Source organism: Parasteatoda tepidariorum, chromosome 1 (assembly GCF_043381705.1).
Source record: "Parasteatoda tepidariorum isolate YZ-2023 chromosome 1, CAS_Ptep_4.0, whole genome shotgun sequence".
Lineage (NCBI taxonomy): Eukaryota > Metazoa > Arthropoda > Arachnida > Araneae > Theridiidae > Parasteatoda > Parasteatoda tepidariorum.
This window is the reverse complement of record NC_092204.1, coordinates 71,642,782-71,658,757: the sequence shown is the minus strand read 5'-3', so window position 1 is coordinate 71,658,757 and position 15,976 is coordinate 71,642,782. Positions and strand designations below refer to the sequence as shown.

Sequence of the window (15,976 nt, the reverse complement as noted above, 5' to 3'; positions counted from 1 at the left end):
TATATATATATATATATATTACATAACACAGCTAAAATAAAAATAGTTTTTTTAAATTTTTATAAATTTAAGAAATTAAATCATAATTTGATTTATATAACTTTGATTTAAATTATCTTCTCCTTATTTTTTTAATAAATATTTAATAATGATGCTAACTTTCTCTGCTTTTTGGCGCTTTAAAAATACTTAATAATGGTGCAACCTTCATCGCTTTTAGTTCCCTTTCAAAATACCAAATCATGGTGCAACCTTCCTACGCTTTTAGGTAGCTTCAAAACATTGATTTTTTGGTGCAACCTTTTGCTGCTTTTATGTTCAATCAAAATACCCTTTTTTGGTGCAAACTTCTCTCGTTGTTTGGAGCTAGTGAAAGCACCAATATATATAAAGCTGAGCACCAATTTATGTAGCCAGCAAATGAATACCAACGTTTGGCGTAACATAGCTCGAAATTTTTTATAGTGTAGAGCAGTGTTTCCCAAACTTATGACTTTTGTGTACCCTTTCTAAATTTTTCGTAACGCTGTGTACCACTAATAAAAAAATGAATGTATTTTTTCACTATAAAAAAATTTCACAAAAGTTAAAAATCACAACTGGCTGTTGACACAAATTATTAACTGTTAACTCTGAAAAAAATAGCCAATAGAAAAATAAGTAATCGTAAATTTTCATGGCTAGCTTTGTTTTTAAACAAAATTTTTTGAAATTTTCGTTTGTTGCAAGATATTACGTATAAGAACGCGTACCCCCGCTAAACTGTTCCCGTACCCCTGGGGGTACGCGTACCACACTTTGGGAAACACTGGTGTAGAGTTAATAAAGAATAATCTAAAATCGTATTTTTTACTATACTTAGAAATAGTTTTTAGACACATTTGTTAAGATCTAAAACTTGTAAACCTGAAGGAAATCAATTTCAACACTATGTTTTAGAAATTTAAATATTTTTTATTTCATTTATTTTTTAAAAATTTCTTTTTGTTTTAGTTTTAACTGAAGCGAAGCATGTTAACGGAGCACAAGCGTTTATAATAGACATAATCATTTTAATGTCACTTTTTCCTCGTACGGCAAGACAGATAACTAGTAACATAGAAAATCATGATTCTCTACGTTAAAGTTATATTTTAGAATAACGAACCGTTTTTTTTCTGTTTCTCATTTGACTTTTTTTATTAACTTTTCTTTCTATCAGCGTTTTTGTTATGACAGTATTTTTTAAAGTGCGTTTCTAGTAACCGTTTTTCTTTTATGATCACTTTATTCTAAAAATACGGCAATGCAAAAATGTTAAATTAAGATTTTTTGAGTTAAATCTTCCGTTTAAAAATTGAGAACGATTGTCGTTTTTATTATGACGTGGCAATTAAAAGTGTTTCTTTTAGACTTCAATCTTCACTTTCTCTTTAAAATATGGTAGTTATAAAACTAAAATGTTTAGCTTTAAAATTTTCTTTTAAAAATTAAGACAGATTTTTATTTTTTCTGTTTGCTTTTGTATACAAACTTTGTTTCGTACAGACGTTTTTATGTCATGCTGCATTTTTAAAAGCGTTTCTGATAGACATTTTCTTTTTTAATGTTTTTTTCGCCGTAAAATATTTTTTTTAGCATTAGCGTTTTCTTTTAAGAATCAAGATCATATTTTTTTCGACTTTATTTTTTTTTAAATAACTGTTAATCAGTTTTCATTTATTTCTTGTATCTTAAATATTTTTAATTACCTTATTTATATTAAAGTTTTTTTCCCTTATCAATAATAAAGCTAAGTTTTGATTATTTTTTTAATAATGACTAAACTTATATCTGTATAAAAAATATAAATAAAAGATTTTTTTTAAACAATGTTACTAAATCGGCTGAGTATACGCTTTTCGTTAAAAATAAAAAGGCAGTCAAAAATTTATATTTAATTTCGTGAAAAAGTGATCTAAAGGTGCAAGAGACTCTTGAAAAAATGTTCATAACAGAGCTTTTTTAAGATCAATATTTTTTACTCCTGTGCATTTTTAAAGAAGTACTTAACACATTTCTTCACAATTTAAAATTTTTCTGGAAATGGAATCTTTCTGGAAAAAGAATATGTGGCCCAATACAATTGACTTATGAATTTTTTTTTTTTAAAATTTGCAACTTGGAGCATTTAATTTTTAAGATATATATTTCGTAGTCCTACTCCTACGCATCTTAAAAATGGCAATTTACACCTTCATTCTAAGTTCTTAATTTATTGATAAATGGCAAATAAAATTGGGAACCTATTTAGGGGAAAAACATTTAAAAAATTTATTATAACAATTTATACTGGAAAACTGTCAATATTTTGAGATGCAGTTTAAACTTATATCCATCATCTCTAAAATGTGACCAAGTACTTTGATTTAGAATTGGGAATTTTAATAGAAATCATAGTCAAGTGTAAAAGAGATGTAGTATATAATGAAACAATACACAATTAAGAAATTTATTTAACAAAAAAATTTCTAAGTGGAACTTTTATGGGTTTCTATTCAATATGGAGGATAATTCTGAAAAAGGGTTTAAATTCTATAAATGTTAAATAAATTCAGAAATTTTTGCATAACCAAATATTTTCTCTACAGACCATCCTCAACAATATGCATTTTTAAAATACCAGCTAAGAATGAAGTAAAAGAACTACACTACACCCCTAGCACTAACACAAAAAACCATGTATTTTCCTTTTTTGATTTTCTGTTATAGCCCTTTTTTGTTGGTTCCTGTTCCTTCTTTTGAAAATTAAATTTGAATAGTATTTGAAAAATTATCAAAGTGATCTCCATCAATTACCTTACACTTTGATTCACAGTTCTAAATACCTAATAATAACGTTCACTACTAATAACGGTAATTTTTCTTGTTCTGTTTTTTATTTCTCACAGCTTCTATGGTTTTTCTAGTTTTGCTTCGTACTTTTATTTTTTGTGGGTAACTTTACCTTTTTTTTATTATTTCAAATCATTTTTGTTACCTCACATTCACGGGCAGTCTTGAAAATGGGTGCCTAATTTTGAAGTGCTTGAAAAATGTTAACTGTTATTTCATATTTGTTTATCTCTGAAGTGAATGCAGTTTCCACTCAGCTAATACTAAAAATAAATGTTTATATGTACTGTCTTCAAAATACATTTCTATTTATAAAGTTAAAAAATTTATTAACATTTCTTACTGTGTAATTTTTTAATATTTTTGAGATAATATTTATACATTTAAAATGGTGCTTTACACTAAATTTATTTATTTTTTTAAAAAAAAAACTGTTGAAAACACAGGTTATTTCAGTAAAAATTTAGCATGATAACAAAAAATGGTCTCTTAAATATATTAAAACAATTTACATAGTGGAACTTCTAATTTTTTGACGTATATATTTTCTACTCATGACCATCATTAAGATGATAACTTTCACTTATTTTCAGAGTTGTAAATTATTTTGAAATGGAAGCAAAAAAATAAAAGTTTACTTCGGTAAAAAAGTGTTCTAATATAAAAATATAATAGGAATGGACATTTAATAAAACCTTAAAAGTAACAATATAACATTAAGAAAGCTTTGGCTAACATTAGGCTGTAGCAAAGGCATCGATGGTGTGTGTGGAGGGGGTTATTTGTACCCCTCAATTACTAAAACTTTCTAAAAATCTCCTTCAATATTTCACACAAAAAAGAAACTTTTTGTGAATTATTTTTAATTTAATTTCCTTAAAGCTCAAGAAAGAGATAAAATTAATTAATCTTTTTATAGTTATTTTGCACATTTAAGAATTTATTTTTTTCTTATGTGGGAAATTTAGAAAACTATGGGGACTCAGGCATTTAATCATGTCCCCCTCGAAGACACAACCCATGTGCTACTGAAGAAGACACAGTATCACAAGTTACTTAATTTAATTTATTAAAATAAAACAAAAATGAAAAATAGCAGAATTTTTTAAGATTTAAATTTAAACAAAAACTCTTAGAGTATTTACAGAGAAAATAAATGTTTAATAACTAGCAATAACATTAAAAAAATGATAGATTTCTTCAGTGTCATACACAGCAACTTCTGTATTACAAATGGAACATTTAACTGGGTTATAAACGTCAGACGGCTTTGCAAACATTTCACCCGATGTCTTTTTTGCCTTTTTCTTATTAGGATAATTCAAAGTTTCAGTCTCAATTACTGTACAGTTTGTGACGAACATGGCTCTGTATTGGCTTTTGTAAATATCGTGTCTTTGACAATCCAAACATAAAAGCGACAGACAAGCAGGGCAATTAAGGACAGCATCACTGTTAGGTAGAGGCTTTACTTTCGAACTTGAAGTTTGTTTTGTTGGGAAAATATATGATCGCCTCTTGTCATTTATCCATTTTTCATCATCGTCATCCATGTTTGGATCATAAAAAAGTTCATCATTAATTTCTGCTTGTGTCTTTTTAGACTTGTCATCTGTTTTATCGTTTTCAATTGAACAGGAAGGAGTAGGATCAGCTATATCACTTGGATCTTCCGATTTTAATTTTTGTAAATGAGCAGTCATTACTTTATCAACTTCTGCTTCAAAATCATCTTCAACTTCTATTAAACCATATTCTTTTTTAATAAATGTTTGTATATCATCATCCTCTGAGCTTGATGAGTTGTACTCATCTTCACTAAATTCTTCAATAACATATTCGTCCTCCATTTTAAGAGTATGACCACGAACTGCTAATTCTTCGAAAACAGCTTAAAATTTGTTCATAAGTTTTTAATAAAGGCAATAAAATGGAGATGTAATAAATAAATAACGTATTTAAAACTAAAATGAGCTTAGATCACCTGTTTTTGTGACAGAAAGATAGGAGTAATTATAAATAAACAAACATTTGCTTAGTGTTGCCATATTTTTAAAGTCAGTTTGTAAATTTTTTTTAAAAATTGTATACTTGCAGGAAGTTTTAAATTGTTTTCTTTAGCTTTTAACAATTTCTTTAGTTAGTTAGCAATGTTTTATAAAATAGTAAAAGGGAATTTTTCTTTTATTACACAAATTTGTGATCAGGAAAAACAATGTACTATGATCACGTGATCTTTATCAAACAAACAAAAAAAGAAAAAAACTAATAACAAATCGTCCTTGGCGTATCCTTCCTCTTCTGCTACAGTGGTGTGATTTTCACGTGCAGCTTAGCATTATTCAAGTATTTTTATTTATAAATAAATTACAATTATTTATTTATAATCATGGCCGTAAGTATCATTATATTATGCGTTTAAAAAACTTAACTATTAAATTAGTATTCTATATTAAGTTTAAAGTGCGATATAATAGTTCCGGTTTTCCTTTCTGACCGGTTATTTGTTTTCTTTTATTTTGATGCAAATGTTACGATAAAATTGTAGAGAAATCATTAATATTTTTATTTAAGTGTTTTTTTTTATCGAATCTTATTTATAATTCTTAAAGAATCTTATGGATAAAACAATTTTTTTAAGGACAAGTTTGCATTTTTAATCATTTTCGTGTAGCATCCTGTCATTTTATTGGTAAAATTGAAGCAATTGTGCCTGACTTGTGTATTTCAGAAGGATCCAATTCGTGTGTTGGTTACTGGAGCTGCTGGACAGATTGCCTATTCACTCCTGTACTCTGTGTCCAAAGGAGATGTTTTTGGCCTTGATCAGGTAATATAAGAAGCTTTTTAACCTAAGTCAAAGTAATTGAAATGCAAGCATTTCATTTTTATTGTTAATTTACCATTCAACATCGTTTGCCATGCCAACTTTTCGAATATTTATTGATTAATATGCATTTATAGTTTTAAGTGAACATTTCCATTGAATTTTGTTGCTATTTTCAATGTACTACTAGTATTTGCAGAGGGTCTGATTTAGTAATAAAAAACTGTAGGCCTAAACCTTCCCTCACTAGTCATAACTTTAAATAAAATTATATGTTGTTCGCAAAGTGCTTTGAGTCTATGCGACTCAGGAGACGAAGCGTTAGCCTTCCAATGAGGTGCCCCAGGTTTGATTCCCAGCAATTGCTGGATGATACAAATTCTGCTCTCAACTTGTACCGACCACAGTGCTGATATAAAATATTATCAAAGATAGACAGATCATGGATTAGAGTCCTTTTACTTTCTGATTTTGTGGGTGGTTTCCCCCTTCATGCAACGCAAATGCGATTTAGTTCTATCAAAAAGTCCCTTATGAAAGCTAGTTTGTTATATGCTTTATCCAGAAGTTCTCTTGTCTTCTGAGTTGAGATCAAAGTTACAAGGCTATGGAGTTGAACAATGATAGTCATAAATTCAGAATTCTACGTGGCTCTTCATCACTGGTTATAAAATAAATTGCAAAGTACTTTCAGAATATATATGGCGTAAGTAACATATGGCATGTTTGTAACTTTAAGCTTATATATTTGTTGCAATTTTCGGTAACTTATAATTCTTTTAGATGATTCTTTTAGCACCCCCAGTCTACGCAAATGTGAGAGCTTTAGGCTCGGGCCTGTTAGGCTCTATGATAAATCAGCCACTCTATTGGTATATATCAAGGAAGCAAAAAGTAGCATTATCTATTGTTAGATTTGCGAGAAGAAAAAAACTAAATTATTTTTCCATATTATGCTTGTCTTTCATTTTTAATAGTGTGTATTTTAATGAATATAAAATCTTTAATTTGTATGTTTTCTTTCAGCCTATTTCCTTGCACCTGCTTGATATTGCTCCAATGATGGGTGTATTGGAGGGTGTTGTTATGGAATTAAATGATTGCGCTTTCCCATTGCTAAGAGGTATTAATATTTTTCAATTGCATTTTATGCTTTATTCTTTTTGGGTTTCTACCAAATAAAGCATGTAAAGTTTCAAGGAAACAATAAAAACTTTTTAGGTATTTTTAGAGTTTTCCCAATTTATTATCCTTAGTGTTTCATTATTATAATTAAAAAACAAACAAATCATAAAAGATCTTAAAATGAAAGGATTGTGGAGACATTTATGTACGCTTTTTCTTAAGTTCATTAATATATTTTTTAAACAATATAAATATTTATATAATATATTAATCGGCTTATATTATCTTAATATATTGCATGGACTTTCCTGCGAGGAGAAACCACTGAATTGGTTATTTTTTAAAATATAGTGCAAAAGGAAGAAATTTTTTTAGAAATTTTACTAAGGGTTAAATAAAAGAATACAAATTGACTAAGAATGAGAAATAAAAATTATGAGTTCTTGTTAAGGCTAGAAACATGATTAAAGATAAATTCTTTAAAGCATGATGTGATAAGAAAACCAGTACAGAGAAGTAAAAAGGACAACATTCTTTTTGTTCATATGTATATATTCTATATATCTTCATTTCTATATTAGTCTCATAAAGCAATTACTTAAATTTCTGAATATTATATGATAAATTCTGTTAATGTTTTCTATTATCTCAGAATTTTAATTTAAATCAGACTGCGTTTTAAGAAATAGAATCATGGTAATCAGGAGAGAAATTCAGTAACTTTTACTTGCATATCTACTCAAATGCATATTCACATATGTTTGTTTAATTGTGTGTTAAACCCATTAAATTAGTTTTATTTGTTTATATTTATGTGGTTTAAATTTAATGTGCTACATTTCATTTGTTTGGAAAACTGTTTAATCATTTATAATAAAACCATCAAAGAAATCCTGCTTAAAAATATAAAAGGCTTTGTAATTAATTGAATGTTTTTTATTTACTTTATGAGAGATTTTTAATTTGAGTTTTTATTTATTTTAATTTAGATTATAATGTGAATGACATTTATTAAGTTTGAAATAAGGAACAGCAATTTAACTGTTCCATGCGTTTTCTAAGCTTCAAGTGTTATGCATGCTCATTCCTATTACAAGGCTTTTTTTTTCCTTTTCTTTCTGCTTTTTTTTAATTTTTTTTATTTGTCTAGTTAGGACTTCAAATTCCAGAAAAAAACCCAACTAATACTTCTAAAATCTGACTCTGATAAATAATTATTAGGTCATTTGAGTGTAAAAAAATAAAATTTTAATTTTGTATTTTTTTTTTGTTTTTGCAAAATAGCATATTTAATTCTAATTGTGAATATTACTCATAATTTTTTTTAACTAATTTCACTTTTATGACTTTTTTCATTACATTTTTAATATTAAATGTAGGGATCTATTATGGTAAATATGCAACGTTTAATTTGTTTATTAAAACATGATAAATTTCAGATTCACTTAAAGCTTCAATTGCAATTTTTACTAATTTAAAAATTTAAATATTGTATTTGTTAAATTTATTTTGTTTCATAAATTGTTATGTATTTTTTTTAAAAAAAAGTAATAAAGGCATGTAGAACAATGACATTTTTAATTATTTGTTTTTGACTAGTTCAGGTCAGTTTATAGTTCAATTGCTAGAAATATTGAGAATAAAAGATTTGCAACAGTTTCCAGGTTATAAAATATCTTGTCCAAGCATTGATGGTTTAAGATATGCAATATAATGTGTATTTTATTGTTTATTATACTAAAATTATGTATAATATATCACAGTTTTTTTTCCTTTTATTTAGAAATCATTGCTACAGCAGATGAGAAGACAGCATTCACCGACATAGATTCAGCTTTTCTGGTTGGGGCCATGCCACGACGTGAAGGAATGGAGCGTAAAGATCTGTTAGCTGCAAATGTAAAAATTTTTAAAAGCCAAGGAAAAGCATTGGATCAATTTGCCAAGAAAGATGTAAAGGTAAAGTATGAGATTAAATTTGCTTGAAAATTTCAGAGTGATGTATTATGTAATTAATATATTTTATATTCATTGTTTAGTGATTATTTTTTACATGCTTTCTTTCATCTAATACTTTTAAGTACTAAGGATGACTGATAATATAGTGGACTCTGGAATCATTGATAAGCAAATTTCGCAAATTTATGACAAGTTCAAAAAAATTATAAATTAAGTTAAATTTTTACACAATTGGACACAAATGATATATTTTGGAAAACATTAATGAATATAAATTTGAATGTTATAATTAGATTCACTTATACTTCTATCCCAATATAATTATTTTTTTGTGTGAAAAATGAATGATACAAGTCAGCTTTTGTTTTAATTTTATTCTTTGATAAATTTTTCTGTATAACTTTATCAACAGGTATGCTTTAATCTTTTTGCATAGAGTAATTAAACAGTTATTTTTGTTAGTACCTCATTCAAAATTTTTGTTTTTTCTGAGCCAATGGTGAAAACAACATGTAACACAATATCAATAGCACTTAAAAATTATGTAGCACTTCAATTTCAAATTTTTATTAATCCTTTGTTGCTTTGCCAACATTTTCAGAACAGTCTTTACTTTCACAAGTCATCTAAGATTTCCTCTAGTATTATTCAGTCTAACATGAATTTTTTTCCTTCACTCTCACTTTCTATTGGGGTTAAGCCCTGGTTAATCAAGGATCTGCAAAGTGTTGTGCATTTCATATTAATTTTCAATGCAGTTAACAAGTGTTGTGTTTTTTTAATATAATTATATTAACTTAAACTCAGTTAACATGAGATGCTCATTTAGTATGAACATACATCCATCAGAATATTATGATTTAATTTTACTGAAGAGTATTCTTTCTTTTAATTGCAGGTCCTAGTTGTTGGAAATCCTGCTAATACAAATGCTTTAATCTGTAGCAAATATGCCCCATCCATACCAAAAGAAAATTTTACAGCCATGACAAGATTGGATCAAAATAGAGCTACTTCTCAAGTATGAGTATATTCTATTATTATTTGACTTCTGTATAAAGGGTGTAATAGAATTTTACATTCATAAAAGGTAAAAACATATAAGTATTTTCGTATGATAGACCCTAGTCTTTATGAGATTGAAGTAAAGGACTATCCTTTTTTTTTAATATACTTCGTAAAACCACCGAAAGATATGCCTTTAATTAAAAATGTCTTTTACAAATTCACCATTTACAGTCTTTCACTTTAATAAAAAAAGTAAAGAAATCTGTTGTGAGCCATAGAGGTTAAGGCAAAGAATGGAGAAAGAGGAAGTCCAGCTCTTCGAATATGTAACTAAAGAGAACTGCTCGGTACTGTACACTATATTGAAAAACTACTTACAGCGTGAGCAACATACTCAGACTTAGCAGAACATCATTTGCACTAAGTTTCTGCCATGCACATTAGAAGCAAAGTGACAACACCTGTGAACTGGTTGTTAGATAACTCTACATGAATGTTTGGGTACACTGCTTCCCGCCATTTTATTCTTTCTTTCTATACCAAAATGTGTTAGCAGATTTATGGATGATATGAATGTATTTTCAAAGCAAAATCTTAATTAATGGCACATACTCTTTATTAATAGTGTAAAAATACAGAACGAAACAATAAAAATAAAGAGAAATTTTCTTCTTCGCCCCATTCCTTGTATTGGTTAGGAGGAGAAGCGAGTGCAAACCTGTTTATAGAACCTATGCTGTTGTGCCCCTAAATGTTGTTTTTTCCTTTATGCACAGGGACCACACCTAACCTTGGGGCACTAGCTTACATTAAATCAATGAAAGCTAGGCTTCTTCCCCTAAGTAGATTCTTTAAGTAAGGCACCCCAATTTTGTGACCAATCACATGATTTTTGCAATGTAGTCAGCATTGTGCCCTAGCTGCTCTTACTTCTCAGACAAGCTGGTAGTCTTTGTTCTGAGACTGGGTGGGCTTTAAGTTGCCACTGGTGTTCGAACCTCAGTTCTTTACATGGCTCTACTACATTTTAACAGTGTCCGCAAGATTAACAGTGTTAGCAAGGGTTAAGAAATTGCTTCTGTTCTCTGTGTAAAGGAGTTGATGAAAAAGGTTTACTGCTTTGTGGTTTTTTAATGCTAGGAGAGAAAAAGATGGACCTAATGTACATTGGGATACATTTAATTTCCTAGGTTGCTCTGTTTTAGGAGTTCTGATTTAGGCTATCAAAGAGTATAAAATAATTATTTCCACCAAAATGATACTAGATATCAACTTGCTGTTTTTTCTTGAAGTCACAAATTTTACTTCTTACTATCTAGAAAATGTGGTCTGACTCGTTGCAGCTGAAAATAGTCAGCCCTGTTTATTTTAATATCTATATATTTTTATGTTCTAGTTGGTTTATTGATTGCTCACAAATATCAATTTATAAATACTAAATTTTTATTTCTCTTTACTCTTTAATGGTTACTTTGTATTTGTTTACAATACACTCTTTGTGACTAAAAAATAAATATCTTTTCAGATTGCTAACTTGCTCAAAGTCAATATTAGCAATGTCTCCAATGTGATTATTTGGGGTAATCATTCTTCAACTCAATATCCTGATGTGTCTAATGCTGTTGTTAATGTTAATGGGTCAGTCACTGGTGTCCCAGATGCTGTTAAAGATGATGCCTTCTTGCAAGGAAACTTCATCTCTGTAAGTTTCTTTTTGCTTGTTATTTGAATATTTATATTGTTTTTGTTGCATTTGAAAACTATTATTTTAAGTGTAGTTTTTATTAGTATCATCCATTTATTATATAATGAATACATTTGTTGTATGAGACTGAAAATGTTAATATAATTTTTGAAACACCTTTTGTTGTCAATAGCTTACAATTCATGTTATGTAGCAAATACCTCTATCATTTAAGACTAACTATTGCATTGACAAAATTTATCCAATAACTCTTTGGAAGCTGTAGATTTCTGAGAAAATAAGTCAGAAATTAAGTATCAGTACATTGAAATTAAAGATTTTTTTCCCTACTTGCAGAGCAATGATATAAACTTTATTGAGTCTCAAACATGAAGTGGTTTTTTATAACATTTAATGACAAATATAAAATGTAAGCTTTTGTAAAATGATTAAGCAATATATTTTAATCCTTTCTTAAAGTTTAAAAGAAATGTTCTTCAAAAAGTTTGAAACTAAATTGGAGATATGTATATAATTTAGATATGCAGCTTTGTGGAAAATTTGTCACCATTGTGGAAAATTCTTTTGTATCACTAATTAAAAAAATATGGGCAAAATTCCCTAATTCTAACTCGTGGGTTGATCTTTCTCTACTTTGCAAAGTCACATTTTCCTTGCAATTATGTCATTGCAGTTGATTTTCAAGCATGCTAGTTTTTATAATAATCAATGTAGAGAGAGTTTTATAAAAATTGAAATATTTTTTAAAAAGGAGGTAATTTTTGAACAAGTTTCATCAAAAACTAGTATTCGTTAATTATAATTGTTTGCCACAAGCTTTTTAGTTGAGATTTCATGTTCACCTAAAGTTTTTAATTTTATTTAAGTCTCCTAAGTTGTCTAAAGATTAGTTCTTAAAGCAACTGTCGCGTAAAATAATGAATTAAAATAATAATTTTGTTAAGTTTCATTTTAAATTACTTTTCAGAATATTTCTTAAACTACCTCTTTCTTCTTTTGTGTTTGATTTCCCAGCTCTAAAAGTATTTTGTATTTTAAAACAATTTAAATTGCATTTCATTACATTTTAAAATTAATTAATCTAGTATGTTGTTTATACTATAATAGATTTTTTTCTGCTAATAGAAAATATTTTTGCCAGAAATAATAGTTGTGCTTTAGGACATGGTTAATTATCTCCTATTCACATCCCGATTTTTAGTTGTAAATGTAAACATTCATTGTAATCTGAGTTGTGTTGAAAGATGAAATTTTTCTTATTTGCATTCCTATTCACAATGCAAATTAAATACTTTTTTTCTGTCCATATTGCAAGATGTTTATCTATCGTAGTAACTATAAAGATTATGTGTTACAAAAATTGGTAATATGAATAATTTTATGGTTGCCCTTTTAGACTGTTCAAAAGAGAGGAGCTGCAGTGATCGCTGCAAGAAAATTATCAAGTGCCATGTCTGCTGCTAAAGCTGCTTGTGATCACATGAGGGATTGGTTCTGTGGTACTCCTCAGGTAACTATGTATTATATTTATAGTAGGTGCTTTCAAAAAATTCTGGCAATGGTTTCTTAAAATTAATGAAAGAGATAGAAACAAAAATCTTTATTGAATCTGTTTTAGAAGAATTTTCAGAAATTAATAGCTCACTGACTGCAAAATGTACTTTTCCTCAAGAATGCCCTTATATTATATCAATGACCTGTTTATTTTTTCTTAACTAGAAAATATTTATTTTTCTTCATGTTATAAGTGTATTTTTACAGCAAACAAATTAATTGTAACTGTTAACTTGCTATATCATTTTACAATAATCACTGAATAAATACTTTTGAGCCGTTCATATCTCTACTTATTTTTCTCTTCAATTATTAAATTTTTTTTTATCTTAGCTCTATAAATTTAATTAAAAAAAGCAATCTTAATTTAACTTTCTCTAGCATTTCAAAACGTCAGAACGAGAATACAGCAATAATTATAAAAAAAGAGTATTTTTTTATTTTTAACAGAAAATATTTATTACAGTTTTTAAGAAAAAAAAGTTTTTGAATAATTAATTTAAAAAACAAATTGAAAATAGATTTAAATTGGAGGACCAAATTTAGACCACTGACTTTTTCCCAAGACTGATATCAGTCAGGAGGACTGAAAAGTAGCTCCCATGAATAATGCATTTAAGCATAGCAATATTAGTAGAGAAATTTATGAGTGCACAAGATATCTGCATAAAATATCTATCTGAAGTTTTATTTAAACTTTTATCACATTACAGAGAAGCTATTAAAATAAAGTTTTTAGTATTTAATATCCTATAATTCAGTGCTCTATAAAAATTGAAGAGCATATTTTAGGGGTAATAGAAAACATAAAAACTACGTTAAAACATGGTCACATACCACATTCAGTGTGTGAAAATATCTAAAAAGCACACTGTTCCTGGCATCACATTGATTTAAAATAAGAACTACAAAAAGTTTGTTTGCATCTCAAATGTATGTCACATAACTCGAAAGTAAATCACATTAAAAAATATGATAGCCACTGATTTCTTTTGTACATTTACACAGACGACCTAACAGACTGAGATATGGAATTATTTATGCCATATTTGCATTCATAAACAGGTTTCATAAGGCTTTTTCCGTTTTTAAGCTATTTTTTTGTGAACTCAACCTGCAATTGTACCAGGAATCACTCAGTAACGTAAATTATGATCTCATATCCTACAGCTATTTTTATTTGTACTTCTCGCTTTGTACAGTTTCGAGTTCATCTGTTTTCTAAAAAGATTTTGGTTCAAATTATTATCAGAAATTTCAACTTATTAATCCAATGTGGTTCATTTACTTAAGATTTATATATATATGTCTTTTTCAATTTAATGCACTTATTTGTTGTATCTTTCTTTTGAAAGGGTAAATATGTTTCGATGGGTGTCATTTCTGACGGTTCTTATGGTACACCACCTGGTGTAATTTACAGCTTTCCGGTCACAATTGCCAACCGCCAATGGCAAATAGTCCAGGGACTCCAGATCACCGAGTTTTCTCAATCCAAAATGAAACTCACTGGAGACGAACTCCTTCAAGAACGTGAGGAAGCCCTGTCTGTCTGCCAAGATTGACTTGTTGCCCAACCTACAGCTCGCCTATAAGGGAACCTTTTTTAGTATGTCTCCTCTCTTTGCACAGCAGCTGAGCAAATTGGACACAATCCTTCCAATATTTGCATATATTTTATCATGAAGTTATTAATCTGCTTCAGATCATTGGACGTTAGTTATTTACTAAAAAATTTAAATTGTAACAGGCTGTAGGTTGGTAGTTTTAAGTTTTTATATGTCTTGTTCTTTTTTAAATTTAATCATTAAGTTTTGTTTAGAAATCTCCTTTAAGTTTAAAATATTCAAATGTTGCATCTTTAAATTTTAAAGACAAGTGTTAATAAATTTTAGGAAATCTATATTGGACATATTGAGAGCAGTAGTAATTTACAAATGACATATGCATCACATATTGAATTTAAACTACTGCTGATTATTTTTAATATTTATCTTTTTGTTTGGAATACTGCTGTGTCAGCAAGTAGATCCTGTTGTAGGGCACCCTTTATTGAGGTTTGTAATCAATTGAACATTTTGTAGAAAATAAAATTTCTCATAGTTTTTTACTAAATTGTGTCTTGTTTTAAATTCTGTTTTAATATTCCAATTAATATTAAATATTTAAGTATAAATTTTATGATCTAAACATAATAATTTAAAGTATAAATATGATGATCTAAACACATTAAAATCATCTATTAACCTAAAAGTTGCAGCACTTATTTTTTTAGTAATTTATTAAATAAAAATAACAAAAATTAAAACTTTTTTGTGCTAATGCAGACCTGCCAACCTTAGAAAATAAAAAAGTAGGAGACTCTGTATCAAGACATAGCGCAATATTGAAAATTAAGCCTGATTCACATTTCCTACAGGAAGTTTATTTCAAAATATATTATTTACATTACATAAAATAGACCACAATAAGATTCTGACACTGACTAATAAAGATATGTGTTCTTACAATAAAATATAAGGTTCTATAGAATTATATTAAAATACATCTTTTGATTTTTTAAAATTTAGGAAGAAGTTCAAAATTAACAAAATGTCAATAATGAATACAATACTTTATAAATGTACTTCATATTTTTTTTTTTAAACTGCTACTGTTTTAAAACTGCAGATGTTGCTGATTTAGCATTATTTAAAAAAACTGCCATCTATAGAAAGAGAAAAAAAAACATTTTGCCTAATGGTATCCCAGATATATTTCCTCTCTGATTTTGCTATTTCACCGGTTATTGTTGTTTTGGTTCGTGCACACCGTAATTTTGAGTGATGTTGCTATCGGGGAAAATTTTTCTAAATAAATGCCAGCATGATCTGAAGCACAAGTTGTGAAGGAAATTGCACAAATTGATTTTTTTTTCCTCTATCGTGCACTAAATAGAAAAAAGC

At 28.0% G+C, this 15,976-nt stretch overlaps 2 protein-coding genes across 2 annotated transcripts; one reads left to right on the top strand and one right to left on the bottom strand.

Annotated features, from left to right (window-relative positions):
* Positions 1-3,900: 3,900 nt before the first annotated feature.
* LOC107447973 (E2F-associated phosphoprotein) lies at positions 3,901-5,134 on the bottom strand. The gene has a single exon (XM_016063028.3). The coding sequence runs from the start codon at positions 4,701-4,703 to the stop codon at positions 4,014-4,016; it is 690 nt and encodes a 229-aa protein (XP_015918514.1). The 5' UTR covers positions 4,704-5,134; the 3' UTR covers positions 3,901-4,013.
* Positions 5,077-15,146, top strand: LOC107447971 (malate dehydrogenase 1; the record flags this gene model as incomplete). The annotated part of the gene is given in 8 exon segments (XM_016063027.3): positions 5,077-5,248; positions 5,585-5,683; positions 6,707-6,803; positions 8,589-8,764; positions 9,663-9,785; positions 11,298-11,474; positions 12,874-12,987; positions 14,387-15,146. Coding segments are annotated over 8 exon segments (1,002 nt in total). The 3' UTR covers positions 14,597-15,146.
* Positions 15,147-15,976: the final 830 nt, after the last annotated feature.

Excerpts from the sequence above, each read along its gene's own strand:
- LOC107447973 (XM_016063028.3), bottom strand. The coding sequence starts at position 4,703 with ATGGAGGACGAATATGTTATTGAAGAATTTAGTGAAGATGAGTACAAC.